The sequence below is a fragment of the Gekko japonicus genome, unplaced genomic scaffold (assembly GCF_001447785.1).
Source record: "Gekko japonicus isolate JY-2015 unplaced genomic scaffold, Gekko_japonicus_V1.1 scaffold131, whole genome shotgun sequence".
Taxonomy (NCBI): Eukaryota; Metazoa; Chordata; class Lepidosauria; order Squamata; family Gekkonidae; genus Gekko; species Gekko japonicus.
In genome coordinates, this window is record NW_015167061.1 from 942,253 (window position 1) to 957,451 (window position 15,199).

General features: G+C 52.2%; 1 protein-coding gene across 2 annotated transcripts in view; it reads left to right on the forward strand.

Moving 5' to 3' along the window:
* ALDH4A1 (aldehyde dehydrogenase 4 family member A1) overlaps positions 1 to 9,455 on the forward strand; it is a 34,179-nt gene extending 24,724 nt beyond the window's left edge. For both annotated transcript variants that reach the window (XM_015412584.1, XM_015412586.1), the window contains 6 exons: positions 225 to 421; positions 2,074 to 2,121; positions 4,274 to 4,426; positions 4,613 to 4,734; positions 6,814 to 6,932; positions 8,153 to 9,455. In XM_015412584.1, coding sequence (XP_015268070.1) covers positions 225 to 421; positions 2,074 to 2,121; positions 4,274 to 4,426; positions 4,613 to 4,734; positions 6,814 to 6,932; positions 8,153 to 8,265 — 752 coding nt within the window. In that variant the 3' untranslated portion in view covers positions 8,266 to 9,455. The remainder of the gene's footprint in view (positions 1 to 224; positions 422 to 2,073; positions 2,122 to 4,273; positions 4,427 to 4,612; positions 4,735 to 6,813; positions 6,933 to 8,152) is intronic.
* The last annotated feature ends 5,744 nt before the right edge of the window (positions 9,456 to 15,199 follow it).

The window sequence follows — 15,199 nt, forward strand, 5'->3', positions numbered from 1 at the left end:
AGTTAGTGTGAGCTAGCTCACAGTTTATTAGCCTCCAGCTCAGACATTTTTGCCTTAGCTCAGGAAGGACGGCTCCAGAGAAAACTAATTTATGCCGTAGCCAAATCGCTCGCTCACAACTTGAATGCCAGGAGCTCACAAAGTAGAATTTTTGCTCACAAGGCTCCACAGCTTAGAGGGAGCATTGCCTGGCACCCCTTCCTAATTCTTGCTTCCCTCTCCAGAGTGCGGCGGGAAGAACTTCCATTTCGTGCACGCCTCGGCCGACGTGCCCAGCGTGGTGAGCGGGACGCTGCGCTCCGCCTTCGAGTACAGCGGCCAGAAGTGCTCGGCCTGCTCCCGCCTTTACGCCCCCGACTCTCTGTGGCCCCGCATCAAAGGCCTGCTCCTGGAGGAACACCAGAAGATCAAAGTGGGAGACGTGAGCGTTCCGCCCGCCCGCTGAAGGGCTTTGCTGCTCCACGGGTGGCTGATGGGATTAGGGGCTGCGCGGGCTGGCTGCTAATACCTATTGAAGGAGCGGCTTTATCCACTGGTTCTCCCTCCCCTCGGTTGCGGGGCGCCCCCCTCCCGCGGCCCCCGGTACTCTGCCTTGTCCTTTCGGTGGGTGTGATTAGAAATTAACTTGTAGTAGTTCGTGCCGAAGGGATGATTACAGTCACGGGCTAATTGAAAAAGGGTGCCGTGCCCCCCCCCCCCTGCCCACCCCGAATAGGAGACTGCATCCCCCCCGACTCTCCAGGGTCTGAAGGAAGGAGCGCTCTCTTTCCGCAGCCTGGGGTGGTTCGAGGTGTCCGAGATGCGACCCCTCCCCGCAAGGCCGTCTTCCTCCCTTGGGGCCCTCTGGCTCGGTCTTAGGGTTGCCAACCTCCAGGTAGCCCCTGGAGATCTCCCGCTACTGCAGTTAACCTCCAGATGACAGAGATCAGTTCCCCTGGAGAAAATGTCGGCTTTGGTGGGTGGACTCTGTGGCATTATATCCTGCTGAGGGTCCTCCCCTCCCCTCCCCAAACCCCACCCTCCCCGGGCTCCGCGCCCCAAATCTCCAGGCATTTCCCAACTCAGAGCTGCAACCCTACTCAGTCTGGTCTCCTCTGACCCGGCACCCAGAGAAGGTCCCTTCCCAGCACTGGCTTCCAGAGGAGGATTTCTAGAGGGAGAGACCGCCCGAGATCGATCCCTGTGCCGTGGCCCCTCTCAGTAAAGCCACCTTAATCTGAGGCTGGTGGGTTGTTCACAGTTAGGTGGTACATTTATATGTCGCTTTTCTGCCCGGGCAGCCAAGGCGGTTTACCATTTCAAATGACTGCCGACAATATGGGACCCAAAATGAAACGGGGCAGAGAGAGGAAAGGAAGCGGGTTCCCGTATCAACTCATAGATAATGTAGGAAACCATTCTGGGTTGACCAGGTGGGACCGCCCCTGCCGGAGCCAGTTCTGGGAAGGGACGAGCCCCGTGTTTCAGACAGGTCTCATCGTCTCTCTGCCCATCCTAGCTCAGTGTGGTCTCCTCTTAGTGCATCTTAATTTTGTACTATATACAATGACAATAAAGTATATACTACTATTACTATTACTCTGACTGGCCCTGCTGGTGGACCTCCTGGTGGCCCCTGGTATTTCTGGCCACTGTGACACAGAGCATTGGACTGGATGGGCCACTGGCCTGATCCAACATGGCTTCTCTTAGGTTCTCCAAAGTCATGCCTTGCCGAATTTTTGTGAGTTTTCGTCGTGTGAGCGAACATTTTTGCCTGCTTGCTGATCGTTTGGGGGGGGGGGCTTACACTGCGGGATAGTTTGACCTCTGCCATGTTTTTTGAGCGTCAGGTAGCAACTGTGATGGTTCCCCCACAGTATTTTCACAACAGTCCTGTGAGGTGGGTGCGAATTTGCAGCCCAGTGGGGATTTGAATTCAGGCCTCCTCCGTTCCTGTCTGCGACTCAGTGCCTTGCTATACCACCCTGATGAGACCGAATAATCAGTATCAGGACTGATTGGTGGGCATTTGGGGGGGAGGCAGGCAATGCTGTGCTGTTCACCGTTTCTCTCCTTCCATTTTCTCTCTAGCCAGTGGAAGATTTTCAGACGTTTTTTTCTGCTGTGATCGACCAGAAGGTATGGGCCACTGAGGGTCTGTCTGTCTGTCCAGGGGAGCGTGCCCCTCCGCCTCTTCTTTAGCCCGGGCCCTGTGATCGCCTGCCCTCTCCTCTCCTTCCCGATTCTGTCCCGTGGTCCGTATCCCAGCTTTTTCTCCGGCTTCTCTCTCCCGCCGCCTGCTATCTCCACCTCTCAGGAGCTGAGCTCCGTTACTTCCCTTTTGCCGAGAGAAGCCCTGCTGAGATTACGGCTGAGCCGGCAAATGCTTTCTTTAAAAACGTATTTTCACAGCTTAAGAGCCGGCATCTGTCAATAACGATAACCTCGCTGCTGCCACCACCCCCGCCTTCCGCCACTCTTTCTCCCGCCGTCTCCACGCTTTCCTCCCCGGCCCTGGGAACCCTTTGAAGTCTTCCGCTTCTCCTGTTGAATGGAGCTGATCTCCTGTCACACCCTTCGGGTTTGGGGGCCCGGCGCGGGCCTGCCGGGGAGCACGTTGCGTCTCCCAGCATCCTCTTGGCATCCAAGATGGCCGCCGGCCCATCACCTGCCCTCTTCGTGATCTCTTTGTGCTTTCTAGCCTCTGTTTTGTCGGCCAGGTTGGCTCTGTCTTGGGGGTGGTGGGAAATGGCGCCAAGTTGCAGCCAACTTAATGGCGACCCTGTAGGGTTTTCAAGGCAAGGGGTGTCCAGAGGTGGTTTGCCCTGGCCTGCCTCTGTGTCGCAGCCTTAGAATTCCTTGTTGGTCTCCCATCCAAATACAAACCGGGGCCGGCCTTGCTTAGCTTCTGAGATCTGACAAGACAAGTTCTGGGACTTTTCAGTTTAGAAAAGAGACGACTAAGGGTGGACATGGTAGAGGCTTATAAAATGATGCATGGGGTGGAGAGAGTTGACCAAAGAGAACTTTTTCTCCCTCTCCCAAAAGACTAGAGTTTGAGAGCGTCCAGTGAAGCTGACGGGCAGTAGGTTCAGGACAAACAGAAGGAAATACCTCTTTACACAGAGAGTGATTAAAATGTGGCATTCGCTACCAGAGGATGTACTGATGCTGATTAGATGCTGATTAGATTTTTAATTGTAAGACAAAGTCAGGTCAGGGCAACTTTGTCTTACAATTAAAAATCTAATCAGCATTGTTCTTGGTTAAAACCAGTTGCTGAGGTGCAGAATTCAGGTTCAGTGTTTTCTCATCAGTGAGAGGACTTCATCAGGTACTGCAGCTTATGCTGGTGTTTGGCAGAAGAAAGCAAAGCCAGGCCCTTCGGTCACTAGAGATAGGGTGGGGAAAGCACCCCCCCCCCGCTGTTGGCCCTCCAGCCAAGTTGGACTCTTGGGGGCCTTTGCCCCTTGAAAAGGGCTTTCCTCTTGGGAAGGAACCACAATAAGAATAAGAAATTGGGCAGCATGTTCCCATCCATCTGGAGAGGTCCAGGAGCTGTGTTTTTGGGGAGTTTTGTGCTACCCACCAACATGCCAATCTCAAGCTGGGTTTTGATGCTTGCAAACTGAGACGGGTAGCGGGACTTTTTTGTGGTGGCCCCTCCACCGTGGAATTTCTCCCATTGGAAGACTGCCTGACTGGCTTGGCTTGCTCAGTCGTTCATTTTCAGCATTTTTTTAAACCTTTCACCAATTTTCTGATGGCTTTTCTTCATCACTAGGACTTTAAGTCTGTCGGGGTTTTCCCTTTAAGGAAGCCAGGGCAGCGTACCTTAATTTATTTACATAGGATATTTCTGTGCCGCCTCTTCAGAGTCCTGCTGGAGGCGGCTACAGTTAAAACAGCATAACAGTCCCAGAAGAGGCCGTTGGACCTAAGCAGCGTAAAGATCTATCTGTAAAACTGAAACAGGCCGCTTACAAAGGTAGTAAGATAAAACCCCGGATCAGAAGCTGAGGTAAAGAGGTTGTGTTTTGGTCTGCCGCCTAACAGAAAGAAAAGGAGGTGCCAGGGAATCAAGGGGGAGGCATTTCAGGTGCCACCGTAGAAAATGCCTGGTTCCTCTCCCCCATTTTATACTCATAAGAACCCTGTGAGGTAGGCATAGCTAAGCGTGAGGGACTGGTCTGGGGCGTGGAGTGGGAGAGATTAGAACCTGGGCCTCTATGGGGAGCCGGGGACGGCCCAGGCCACTGCTCACAGCTTCTCTTTCCTTTGCTCCCCCCAGTCTTTTGGGCGCATCCAGAGGTGGATCAAACACGCCGAGATGTCGTCCAGCCTCAACATCCTTGCCGGGGGGAAATGCGACGACACAGTTGGCTATTTTATCCAGCCCTGCATAATCGAAACCCGGGACCCGAAAGATCCCATCATGCAGGAGGTGAGCCTTGAAGCAGCCGTCAGCCGCTGTTATTGCGCAGGGGCCCCCCCCCCCAAATACACACACACTGCAGCACGGGGAGGGGGGGACTCTGGGTGTGATGTAGGAATTCAGGCAGCCCTCAACGCTGTTCTCCTCGCAAGACAGACTTCCTGACCCTTCTCGGTTTCTCCCTTCGGCATGCAGGAAATCTTCGGCCCCGTCCTGACGGTCTACGTGTACCCGGAGAAGCAATACCAAGATGTCCTCCGGCTAATAGACAGCACTTCACCATATGGCCTCACGGGGGCAGTCTTTGCCCAAGATAAGTAAGGAGCCCTCCCCCCCCATCCCCTCCCTGCCTGGTCTCATCCCCACCGCTGGAGACGGATCAGGTGTCCAAGGGGACAGACTGCAGCCAGGGCTCTGCGAGTTCTGCAAGTCTTGTAAGACAGAGCTATTCCACTGGGCTTTTGGGTGACGTGGTGGACATCAAATATCATTTGGCCCCTCCTGTTACCATCCCTGTTACCATTATCCATTAAAATGTTTTCAGTTCTTGAGAACTCCGAACAACAGCCCTGCCTTGGTTTAGAGCAGTGATGGGCGAACCTTTTAGAGGCCGAGTGCCCAAACTGCGACACAAAACCCACTTATTTATCGCAAAGTGCCAACGCGGCAATTTAACCTGAATACTGAGGTTTTACTTTAGAAAAAAACAACTCATACATTAACTTAAGATGATCCAAACTAAGCAAGGAAAGCAATCCCAAATGTTTTCATTTACTTAACATTATTTGGCAGAGAATTCGACACTTTAATGATGGTCTGGGCCTGGCTGGGGCGATGGCACGCGTGCCCACAGAGAGGGCTCTGAGTGCCACCTCTGGCACCCGTGCCATAGGTTCACCACCACTGGTTTAGAGTATCTTCCATCTGGAATCCCTACCGGGATTTAGCCCTCTCCACTTTTTAACTGAATAATAACTCGGACATCATGGAAATAGTTTGAAGTCGTTTGAATGCCATCGTTATCGTTTCAGAGTCTGATTTTATTGTTCCATAACCAGTGTCGGAACCTGCCCGGAGCCTGTTTGCAGGAAGGGCAGGATAGAAATTGAGAACTGAATTGAGTTAGAGGCGTTTGTTTGCAAAGAGCTGGATTTGGGGCACGCGCGTCACAGGGAAAGTTCCTTCGGGGCTTCTTAGGATTTGGGCCCCGGAGCACCAAGACCGGCCTCTCTTCTTCTCTCCCCCCTTTTCCAAAAGACAGTCACGTTATGACTTAACTTTGAGATTCAAACCACCAGCAGATGGACCCAGAGCAGGACTGGGCCATCTTCAGTCTGGCAAAGGCCACTTGGGGGTTTTCACTAGAATCGCCGTAGCCCAGTGAGAGTGCCTAGGAGGGAGGAGTCAGGCGCAAGGCACCGGGGACCACTTTTAAGGGATCCGGAACCAATGCTCCCTCTAAGCTGTGGAGTCTTGTGAGCAAAAGTTCTACATTTTGAACTACTGGCAATTAAGTTGTGAGCGAGCAATTTGGCTGCTGCACCAGTTAGTTGGCTCTGGAGCCCTCCTTCCTGAGCAGAGACAAAAATGTGTGTGCCGGAGGCTAAAACACTGTGAGCTAGCTCACACTCACTCAGCTTAGAGGAAACACTGTCCGGAACCTCAGGTGTGCCCTGCTGGACTCCACGGAGGCTTCCCTTGCCTGGAATTAAGACGGTCCGATGAGCCCTGTGGGATCAGGCCAGGGGTCTGTTTCCCAAGTACCCCACAGGCAGCCCACACGCAGGGCCAAAGAGGCCAAAAACTCCCTCTGTAGATGAACTGGTACTCAGAGAGATACACGCCTTCTGAACATGGAGGCTCCAGTCTAACCATCGCAGCTCACATCTGTGGAATAGACTTGTCCTTTGTGAATTCTTCTCAGTCCCGTTTTAAAGCTCTGCCAGCCATTTCAACATCCAGGGGCAGCAAGTGCCATACGTTAACCGTGTGCTGTGTGAAGAAGCACTTCCTGTCCTCCGTCCTGAATTTGTTTGGCGTTTACTTTATATTGATCTTTTTTCTACAAAGTAACAAGCTTGGAATAGAAAATCTGCGGTGTAAAGCATTACAAAGAAAGTGAAAACCCCAGCAGCCAGAATACGCAGTGTGGTGTAGTGGTTAGTGTGACAGACAAGGACTAGGAAGTCCCGGGTTCAGATCCTTCCCCCCCCATGACGATCACTGGAGGACCTTGACACACTCAGCTTAATCAACCTCACAGGGGTGTTGAGAGGGTAAAACGGAAAAGGGTATCCATCCCTGAGCTCTGGGGGGGGGGGGAGATAAAAATGCAAGCTAGATAGATTGATAAATACTGCTGAGGTGCCCTTTTCCTCTCTCTCTCACACTCTCAGAGCAGTCGTCGCTGAAGCAAGGCAACTCCTCCGCAACGCAGCCGGCAATTTCTACATCAACGACAAGTCGACCGGCTCGGTTGTAGCCCAGCAGCCCTTCGGGGGCTCTCGTGCCTCAGGTACCATCGGCCGAAATGGGGTGGCATTTTGTGTGGGAGGGGAAGTCAGAGTTTTCTCTCTCCCTGCAAAGGTCAGGGGCTCACGTGCACGTGGGTGCGGGGGGGTGGGGGGCGGGGGTCAAGCAGTGGCCTGCTTGGTGGACTTCCTGGACGTGTCTAGCTGGCTGCTTTTAAAAAACAAGAAGCTGGCCTAGATGGACCCTTTGGGCCAGATCCAGCGAGGCAATGGAGCCCTCCTGTTCCGAGGCAGTGTACCTTGGAGTACCAGATGCTGGGAGCCATTTATTTATTTAATTTATACCCCGCCCGCCCTGCCGAAGCAGGCTCAGAGTGGCTTACATAAAAATTTGTTAAACAGATAAAAACAAGCAAGTCAAAATATAAATATAAGCTTAAACTACGACATAGCGTGCTCTTGTATGGCGGTGGCGAGACGTCGGTAGCACCAGTGTAATAGGAGTAGTCAGCAACTGGTTTTGGGGGCTGATATCTCAGTTTAAACTGAACTAGACTAAACAAAAGCCCTACTTCGTTAGACACTGCAGTTTCTCCTCCGACCTTTTTTGCATTGGGAAGAGTGTTCCCTCTAAGCTGAATTAGTGTGCGCTAGCTCACAGTATTTTAGCCTCCGGCTCACAGATTTTTGCCTTAGCTCAGGAAGGAGGGCTCCAGAGCAAACTAATTTATGCAGCAGCCAAATCGCTCACTCACACCTTTAATGCCAGTAGCTCACAGAAGTAGAATTTTCGCTCACAGCTTAGAGGGAACATTGGTTGGAACTTCGCTGAGTAGACACCCCGCCCCAAAAAAACACAGCACAACAAACACAGCCCACCACTTGGAAAGGCAGCCGGGCCTGCCACAGGTAGGCCAAATTGACTGACAAGGCCGAGCCGTGGTGTTCCCTCTAAGCTGAGGTAGCATGTGCTAGCTCGCAGTCTTTTTGCCTCCGGCTCACTCATTTTTGTCTTAGCTCAGGGAGGAGGGTTCCAGAGCAAACTTAATTTATGCAGCAGCCAAATCACTCACTCACAGCTTTAATGCCAGGAGCTCACAAAGTAGAATTTTTGCTCGCAAGACTTCACAGCTTAGAGGGAGCATTGTGCTTTCGTACTGCTTTCTCCAGAGCCACGAGGTCTAGCAGCCTTCTTGGCTTTCTGTAAAAGGAAGTTGGTGCTTTCAGCACACGTTACCTACGCATTTCTCCCTTTTGCAAACAGGAACCAACGACAAGCCTGGGAGCCCTCACTATCTCTTGCGCTGGACGTCTCCCCTGGCTATCAAGGAGACCCACGTGCCCTTGGGGGACTGGAAGTACCCATACATGCAGTGAAGCCCCCTCCCAGTGCCTTTCTGGCGGACGCCACCGTTGCATTACCAGTGCAATTGCTGACCTGTTACAGGCTTCATCGTAGCTGATTTTTCGAAGATGCACACTAGGAAGTAGGAGCTGCATTTGTTCCCCCACCCCCCACCCACTTAGGAGACCCAGTTCCCGTCTGGGGAGTCTTTTCAACGAATGGTGACTAAACTGGTTTCTACCAAGGACTACCCCAGAGGTTTCCACCGCCTCCATTGTGACTGAGGAAGCTCGGGTGGGTTTCTGAATCAAGCCAAGCAAAGCACTACAGTGAGGTGGGTCTGAATTCCGAAATGCCTGGCCCCTCTTCTGTCTGTCCTAAATTGTGCCCCTAAATCGTGCCCCCACTTTGGGGAATAGAGCGTCATTTGGTTTGCCTGCTCACCACAAGCCAGAGCGGGGCCCCCGCAAACGTCAGAAGTGCCCAGAAGAGCTGCCAAGAGCCGGAAAGGATTTTAATAGAATCAGGTCAACCCTTAGAAGCGGCCGAGAAGGACCAAGTTGAAGCCCTGTGGAATTCTGGGTAGGATTGTCTCCAAAATATGACTCGTGCCCTATTGGTCAGTGTAGGGTCCAAGCATAACATCTCCTTCCTCAAACAGGAAAAGGGTAGATGTTGTAGGCACAGCTGGAGGGCGTTTTGATGAGTGAGGTGGTCCAGGGATTTCATTGGCCTGTGTTTGGGCTCCAGCACTTACAAACTGGTAAAAGAATGCACTGAACACTGAATAGCAGCTTGAATGGCTGCTGCCCCCTCCTCGAGTGAGGATGCTTAGATGTACGTTGCGTAAACCACAACCTGTTTAAAAGGCAGTGGTGAAATCAATTGTGTGCCCTCTGCATGTGTGTGTTTGTGTGTGTGTGTGTGTTCCTAAACTCCTAGTCCTGTTTGAGGTCATGGAGATGAAGTCGGAGCCACCAAATCTGCAGATTCCACTGAGGGGTCTTGGCTCGAAGGCAGAGGTCATCTTCTTCTTCTTTTTCTTTTTTTTTTTGCATTCTAAAGCCGGGAGCTTTCCTGTTGTGGGAATGCTCAGATGTGCGTTACCATCCAGACAGTGCCTTTCGTTCACGCGGCAGTTCTCTTGCTTTCCCGACAGCCGGGTTTGTACCGGTGAGGGCAGGTACTCCTTTGCATATTAAGCGACACACCCCTAATGTAGCCAATCCTCCAAGAGCTTACAGTAGCTCCTGTAAGAAGAGCTCTGTAAGCTCTTGGAGGATTGGCTACATTAGGGGGTGTGACCTAATATGCAAAGGAGTTCCTGCTACAGAAAGAGCCCTGCGCCCGGTCCAAAAGCGCAGGAAGCCGGAACGTCCGTCCGAGAAGAATGATCTTGCAGACCTTTTATTGCACAGACTGGGCCAGTTGCCATCTCTGCAAAGTGCCCTTTTATGTTAATGGTCAGTCTTATCAGGCTGAAGGTTTCAACACTGGATTCACTGCATCGGAGGGGGGGCACCCCACACCTTTGCCAGTGAGGTCCCTTTGATCAGCCAGCTCCCAGGCTGGGATTTGTTACACAAATGGAAAACTGGGTCTCTTTAGTCCTTTTGCATAGCAGGTCAAGGAGCGGCCGGTGTTTCTACCAGCTCCCTCCCTGAGAGAATGTCAATTATGGATGGCTGGGTGGATGCAGAAGGCAACTGTTTGCAATGGGCTGTTTGTGCTCCTTGGTGATTACTGCTAATAAAGGATTTTAAAAATAACGCTCAGAACGGCTGCGGTGTGGGGACTTTTCCTTATTTCGAGCTGTTGCTGTGATCTGTGAGTCCCCCTGCCCCTCCCTTGCGCCGAAGGGCTCTTGCAGGTCCCTGAAAGTGGGTGCGAGAGACCAGGTGTCTCACCGGCTTATTTCCAAATTACCCCTTCCACGGTGAAGCCCAGATCAGGGAAATGAATGCAAACAAACCAGACTGTTGGCGACGGGATGGAAAAACCCACTGACTGCGGCCCAGCGTAATACTGGGGTTTTGGTCACAAATCTTTCCGGGACCTGATGTGCGATGTGGGCTGTGGGACCTCGGAGAAGACGGCACACCGAGTAGGGAGGCTGCCGAACTGGACTCTTGGACGTGCCCAAAGGTTGGGCTATGTCCGACCACTTCGGCTGTGTGAGAGTGGCAGGCAGTCAGTCCACAGAATAGCTTGTTATGTTTAGCGTGTCTCTTGGATGAATCATAGACTCCCAGCGTTGGGAGGGGCCAGACAGGCTATCTACTCCAACCCCCTGCTCAATGCAGGATCAGCCTAGAGCAGTGATGGCGAACCTTTTAGAGACCGAGTGCCCAAACTGCGACCCAAAACCCACTTATTTATTGCAAAGTGCCAACATGGCAATTTAACCTGAATACTGAGGTTTTACTTTAGAAAAAACAACTCATACATTAACTTAAGAGGATCCAAACAAAGCGAGGAAAGCAATCCCAAATGCTTTCATTTACTTAAAATTATTTGGCAGAGAATTCGACACTTTAATGATGGTCTGGGCCTGGCTGGAGCGATGGCACGCATGCCCACAGAGAGGGCTCTGAGTGCCACCTCTGGCACCCATGCCATAGGTTCGCCACCACTGGCCTAGAGCATCCCTGGCAAGGGTTTGTCCAGCCTCTGCTCAAAGACTGCCAGGGCGGGGGAGCTCACCACCTCCCCAGGCAGCTGATTCCACTGTTGCATGACTGTCAAAAAGGTCTTCCTAATATCTGCCCTTAATTTGAATCCATTCTTGCGAGTCCTCTCCTCTGCTGCCAACAGGAACAGCTCCCTGCCCTCCTCTAAGTGACACAGCCCTTCAGATATTTCAAGAGAGCCGTCATGTCCCCCCTCCGCCTTTCCTCCTAGGGCTTGGTCTCCAGGTCTTGTAGATCATCCTCGTCGCTCTCCTCTGCGCCCGCTCTATTCCGTCCACATCCTTTTTGAAGTGAGGCCTCTGGAACTGCACACAAGACTCCAGGTGCAGCCTGACCAGTGCCGTGTACAAGTGGGACTATCACATCTTGAGATTTGGATGTTGTGCCTCTGTTGATACACCCCAAGATTGCATTAGCCTTTTTTGTCGCTGCATCACACTGGCTGCTCATATTTAACTTACAGTCCACCCGTACCCCAAGATCTTGTTCACACACACTGTGCTTCCCAGAAGTGTATCCCCCATCCAGTATGTGTGTTCGTCATTTCTGTTACCCAGATGCAGAAATCGGCAACCTCATGTGACCAAGGAAAAGGTGGGGCATACAGATAAAGACACACTTCGGAAGTCTTAACTCTGGTTATGGAATTTTGCAATAGATAAATGTACAGGAGGAAGTGAACAGATCTATCACGAAGGTTTAGCAGTGGCTGCTCAACAAGGACTGCGTGGCAGTGACCCAAACACCCACGGCAGCCTGGTGGTGGACAGGGCCTTATGGCCATCCCTTTGGGTTTTCAGGGCAAGAGACGAACAGAGGCAGTTTGCCCTTTCCTGCTTCTGCACAGTGACTCTGGGCTTCCTTGGAGGACTCCCACCCAAGCACTGACCAAGGCTGGCCCCACTTAGCTTCTGAGAGCTGATGAGATCAGGCTAGCCAATTGCACAGGGGCAAAGTTAATAAAACCAACACCAGCATAAAGAGACTCAGAAAAGCAGCCGAAAAGCAGGAGGAGTCAGAATACCGGGCAGTGTGGGCAAAAGTAATCGCCTGTGTCACACAGGGGTTCAATGGCCGTCCTTTCCAGGGGTCATTTCGTAGAAAAAGAGGTGCAGGAACTCATTAGCATAACTCATTAGCATAACTGCATAACCGGCAGTGTGTCAGAAGGCAACACTCACTGCTCAGGCTCCACTGGCCTGTTTTGGATTGCTAGCTACTGGGGGGGGGGGACGTGCAGATCTGTCCTCGCAGAAGAGGGAGAGCTTGTACCTGAATAAAATTTGGTCTTAAAGGTGCCACTGGGCTGTTTTGGACCGGGGACCGGGGAGGGCTCTGCAACTTACCTGGCTGCTTCTTGCTCCTTGTGGCCCGACTGAGGGCTGCTGGGAGCAGGGGGTGGGGCTTGTTGCATGTGCCCGCCCCCTGGGCTCTTTACTGTCGGAGCTCCCCTCCTGTGCACTCCTGCAGGAAATGACCCCTGGTCCTTTCAAGAAGAACAGTACCTAGTGTCCTTCTGGGAAATTGGTTGTAATGAGTCTCTGGGAATCCAGAAGTGAGAGGGCATGATGAAAATTTCGGTGGCAGGGAATGCCACAGTCTGTGGCACAATTGCGGAAAAGCCTCAGTCGTGCAAGGGACAAGGTTGTTGAGGGTGGGGAAAGGTCCCCTCCCTGGAAAACGGGTCAGGTTTCACCTCCTCCCCACCCTGGGTGCCTCCCCCCCATTTCTCTCATGTTAAATTAGGGAGAAAAGGAAAAGAAGAAAGGAGGAAGAAGAGATTGGATTTATACCCCACCCTTCGCTCGAAACCTCAGAGTGACTTACAAACTCCCTTCCCTGAGAGGTAAGTGGGGCTGAGAGAGCTCTTTTGAGGAGGGATGGGGGAATCAAACCCAGTTCTCCCAGATTAGAATCCGCGCACTTAGCCACTACACCAAACTGGAAAGAGGGAGTGCTGCATTTGGTAACGTGGCCTGGAAGATGGGATTGGTGGATTTGTTTGTAGTTGGTGTCTGTGCAGGTACAGACTGACAAATCCCCTCTCTGCTGGTGGGATCTGTTTCATAGCAAAATTTCCTTGGATGCAAGTGATAACCCAATGAAAATGGTGGGAGGGATTCAGGACAGGTCAAAGGGGCCTTTTTTGTTTTGCACAACGCATGTTTGTGGAACTCACTGCTACAGGGTGTACTGACGTCCACCAGAGCAGATAGCTTTAAAAGGGGATTAGAAAAACCTAATACTATATAATAATAATATATAATAATTAGGAGCTGTGGTGGCTCAAGTGGTTAAGACGCTGAACTGCAGGCTGTGGAAGGTCGGTAGTTCAGCAGTTTGAGACCCGAGTGTGCCGCATGATGGAATGAGCTCCCGTCTCTAGTTCCAGCTCCTGCCAACCTAGCAGTTCGAAAGCAAGAAATTGCAAGTAGATAAATAGGTACCACTTCAGTGGGAAGGTAACAGCATTCCATGCGCCTTGGTGTTTAGTCATGCCGGCCACATGACCACGGAAACGTCTTTGGACAGCGCTGGCTCTTCGGCTTGGAAACGGAGATGAGCACCGCAACCCTAGAGTCGGATTTGACTGGCTTTCGAGCGAGGGAACCTTTACCTTTTAGAAAAACCTATGGTGGAGGAGAAGTGGGGGCTTTTGGTTGGCCCTTGTGGGGAAAAAGGAAAGGGGCCCAGTGGACCTTCTAGTCTGGTCCAGCAGGGCTCTTGTGATGAAGGATGGGGGGCAGGCCACTTGCTTTTCAGCTGTTTCTGATCTCAAGCCCCCAGCAAACTTCCTCAGAAGACCCTTTGAAATCCTCTTGATCGGAGGTCTTCTCAAGACGGCAGTTTCTGCTTAGAGCTCTCCCTCCATTGCCCCAGTGCTGTCTCCGCCGCAGAAAAGCATTACCACATCTCTGGGACGGGAAACGTGAGCTCCCACCGTGCTAATGGGAAATCGCTTGCCTGAGCAATCCGTGGATTTGCATGAAGAGGCAAAAGAGGATCTTGCCAGGTGGATTTTGAGGTTGGGATCTGGGGAAAGGAGAGGTTTGGGGGCGGACTGGCTTGAGCCCCGACAGGGTGATCTGCCTAATTTGGATTTACTCTCCTCTCCATCCTCCAAGGGGTTTTGAAGCCACGTCAAACTCTATTTAATACACGAGTGCAAGAAAGGCTGCCCTGCAGGATGGGGCTAGCATTCTGTCAGAGAAAAGCAGGGCCTAGAGGCCACCAGACTCCTCTGTGGCTGGCCCTCTTGAGGTAGACTGCCTCTGTCCATGGATGTTCATTCGACCCAGGGCTAGAGAGCAGGGACCTTTTTCGGGTGGCACAATGCGGAGGTGTTGGTGCCCTGTAAGGGCACAGTTGCTTGTTGCCATCAGCAATGCTCCCTCTCAGCTGTGGACTCTTGTGAGCAAAAATCCACTTTGTGAGCTCCTGGCATTAAAGTTGTGAGCGAGGGATTGGGCTGATGCATACATTAGTTTGCTCTGGAGACATCCTTCCTGAGTTAAGACAAAAATGTGTGAGCCGGAGGCTGAAAAAATGTGAGCTAGCTCACACTAACTCAGCTGAGAGGGAACATTGGCCATCAGGGGCTCCACAGGAGGTCATGGCTGGAGCTTGCTTGGGCTTGGGCTTGGTAGTCCAAAGGGCTTCTTCAAACACCGCTGATTTTCCCCCTGGAATTTATCTTTTTACCAGAGTCCAGTTGGGCCCCGATTAAGTGTTAGTTCCTCATGTTGGCTGGTGGGTGGTAAAAATAGGGTTGCCGGCTCCCGTTTGGGGAATTCCTGGAGATTTAGAGGTCTGGGGAGGGGAGGGCTCTCAGCAGGGTATGATGCTATAGAGTCTACCCTTCAAAGCAGCCGATTTCCCCAGGGGAACTGATCTCTGTTCATAGAATCATAGAGTTGGAAGGGACCTCCAGGGTCATCTAGTCCAACCCCCCGCACAGTGCAGGGAATTCACAAATACCTCCCCCCAACACACCCGCAGTGCCCCCCCTGTTCCATGCCCAGAAGATGAGAAAAAACCTCCAGGATCTCCGGCCAAACCGGCCTGGAGAAAAATGGCTTCCTGACTCCAGAGTGGCGACTGGCATTTCCCTGGGCGTGTCAGAGAGGGCCACGAGAACTAAGCACTGAGGCAACCCCTCGTGCCCTCCCTCTCATGACCCGTCTAAGTTCACAGCGGCAGGAGATGTGTTGCAGTTCTGGGAGATCTCAAGGCCCAGCGCTGAAGTTGGCAACACTGGGTGGACGCGAGCGAGTTC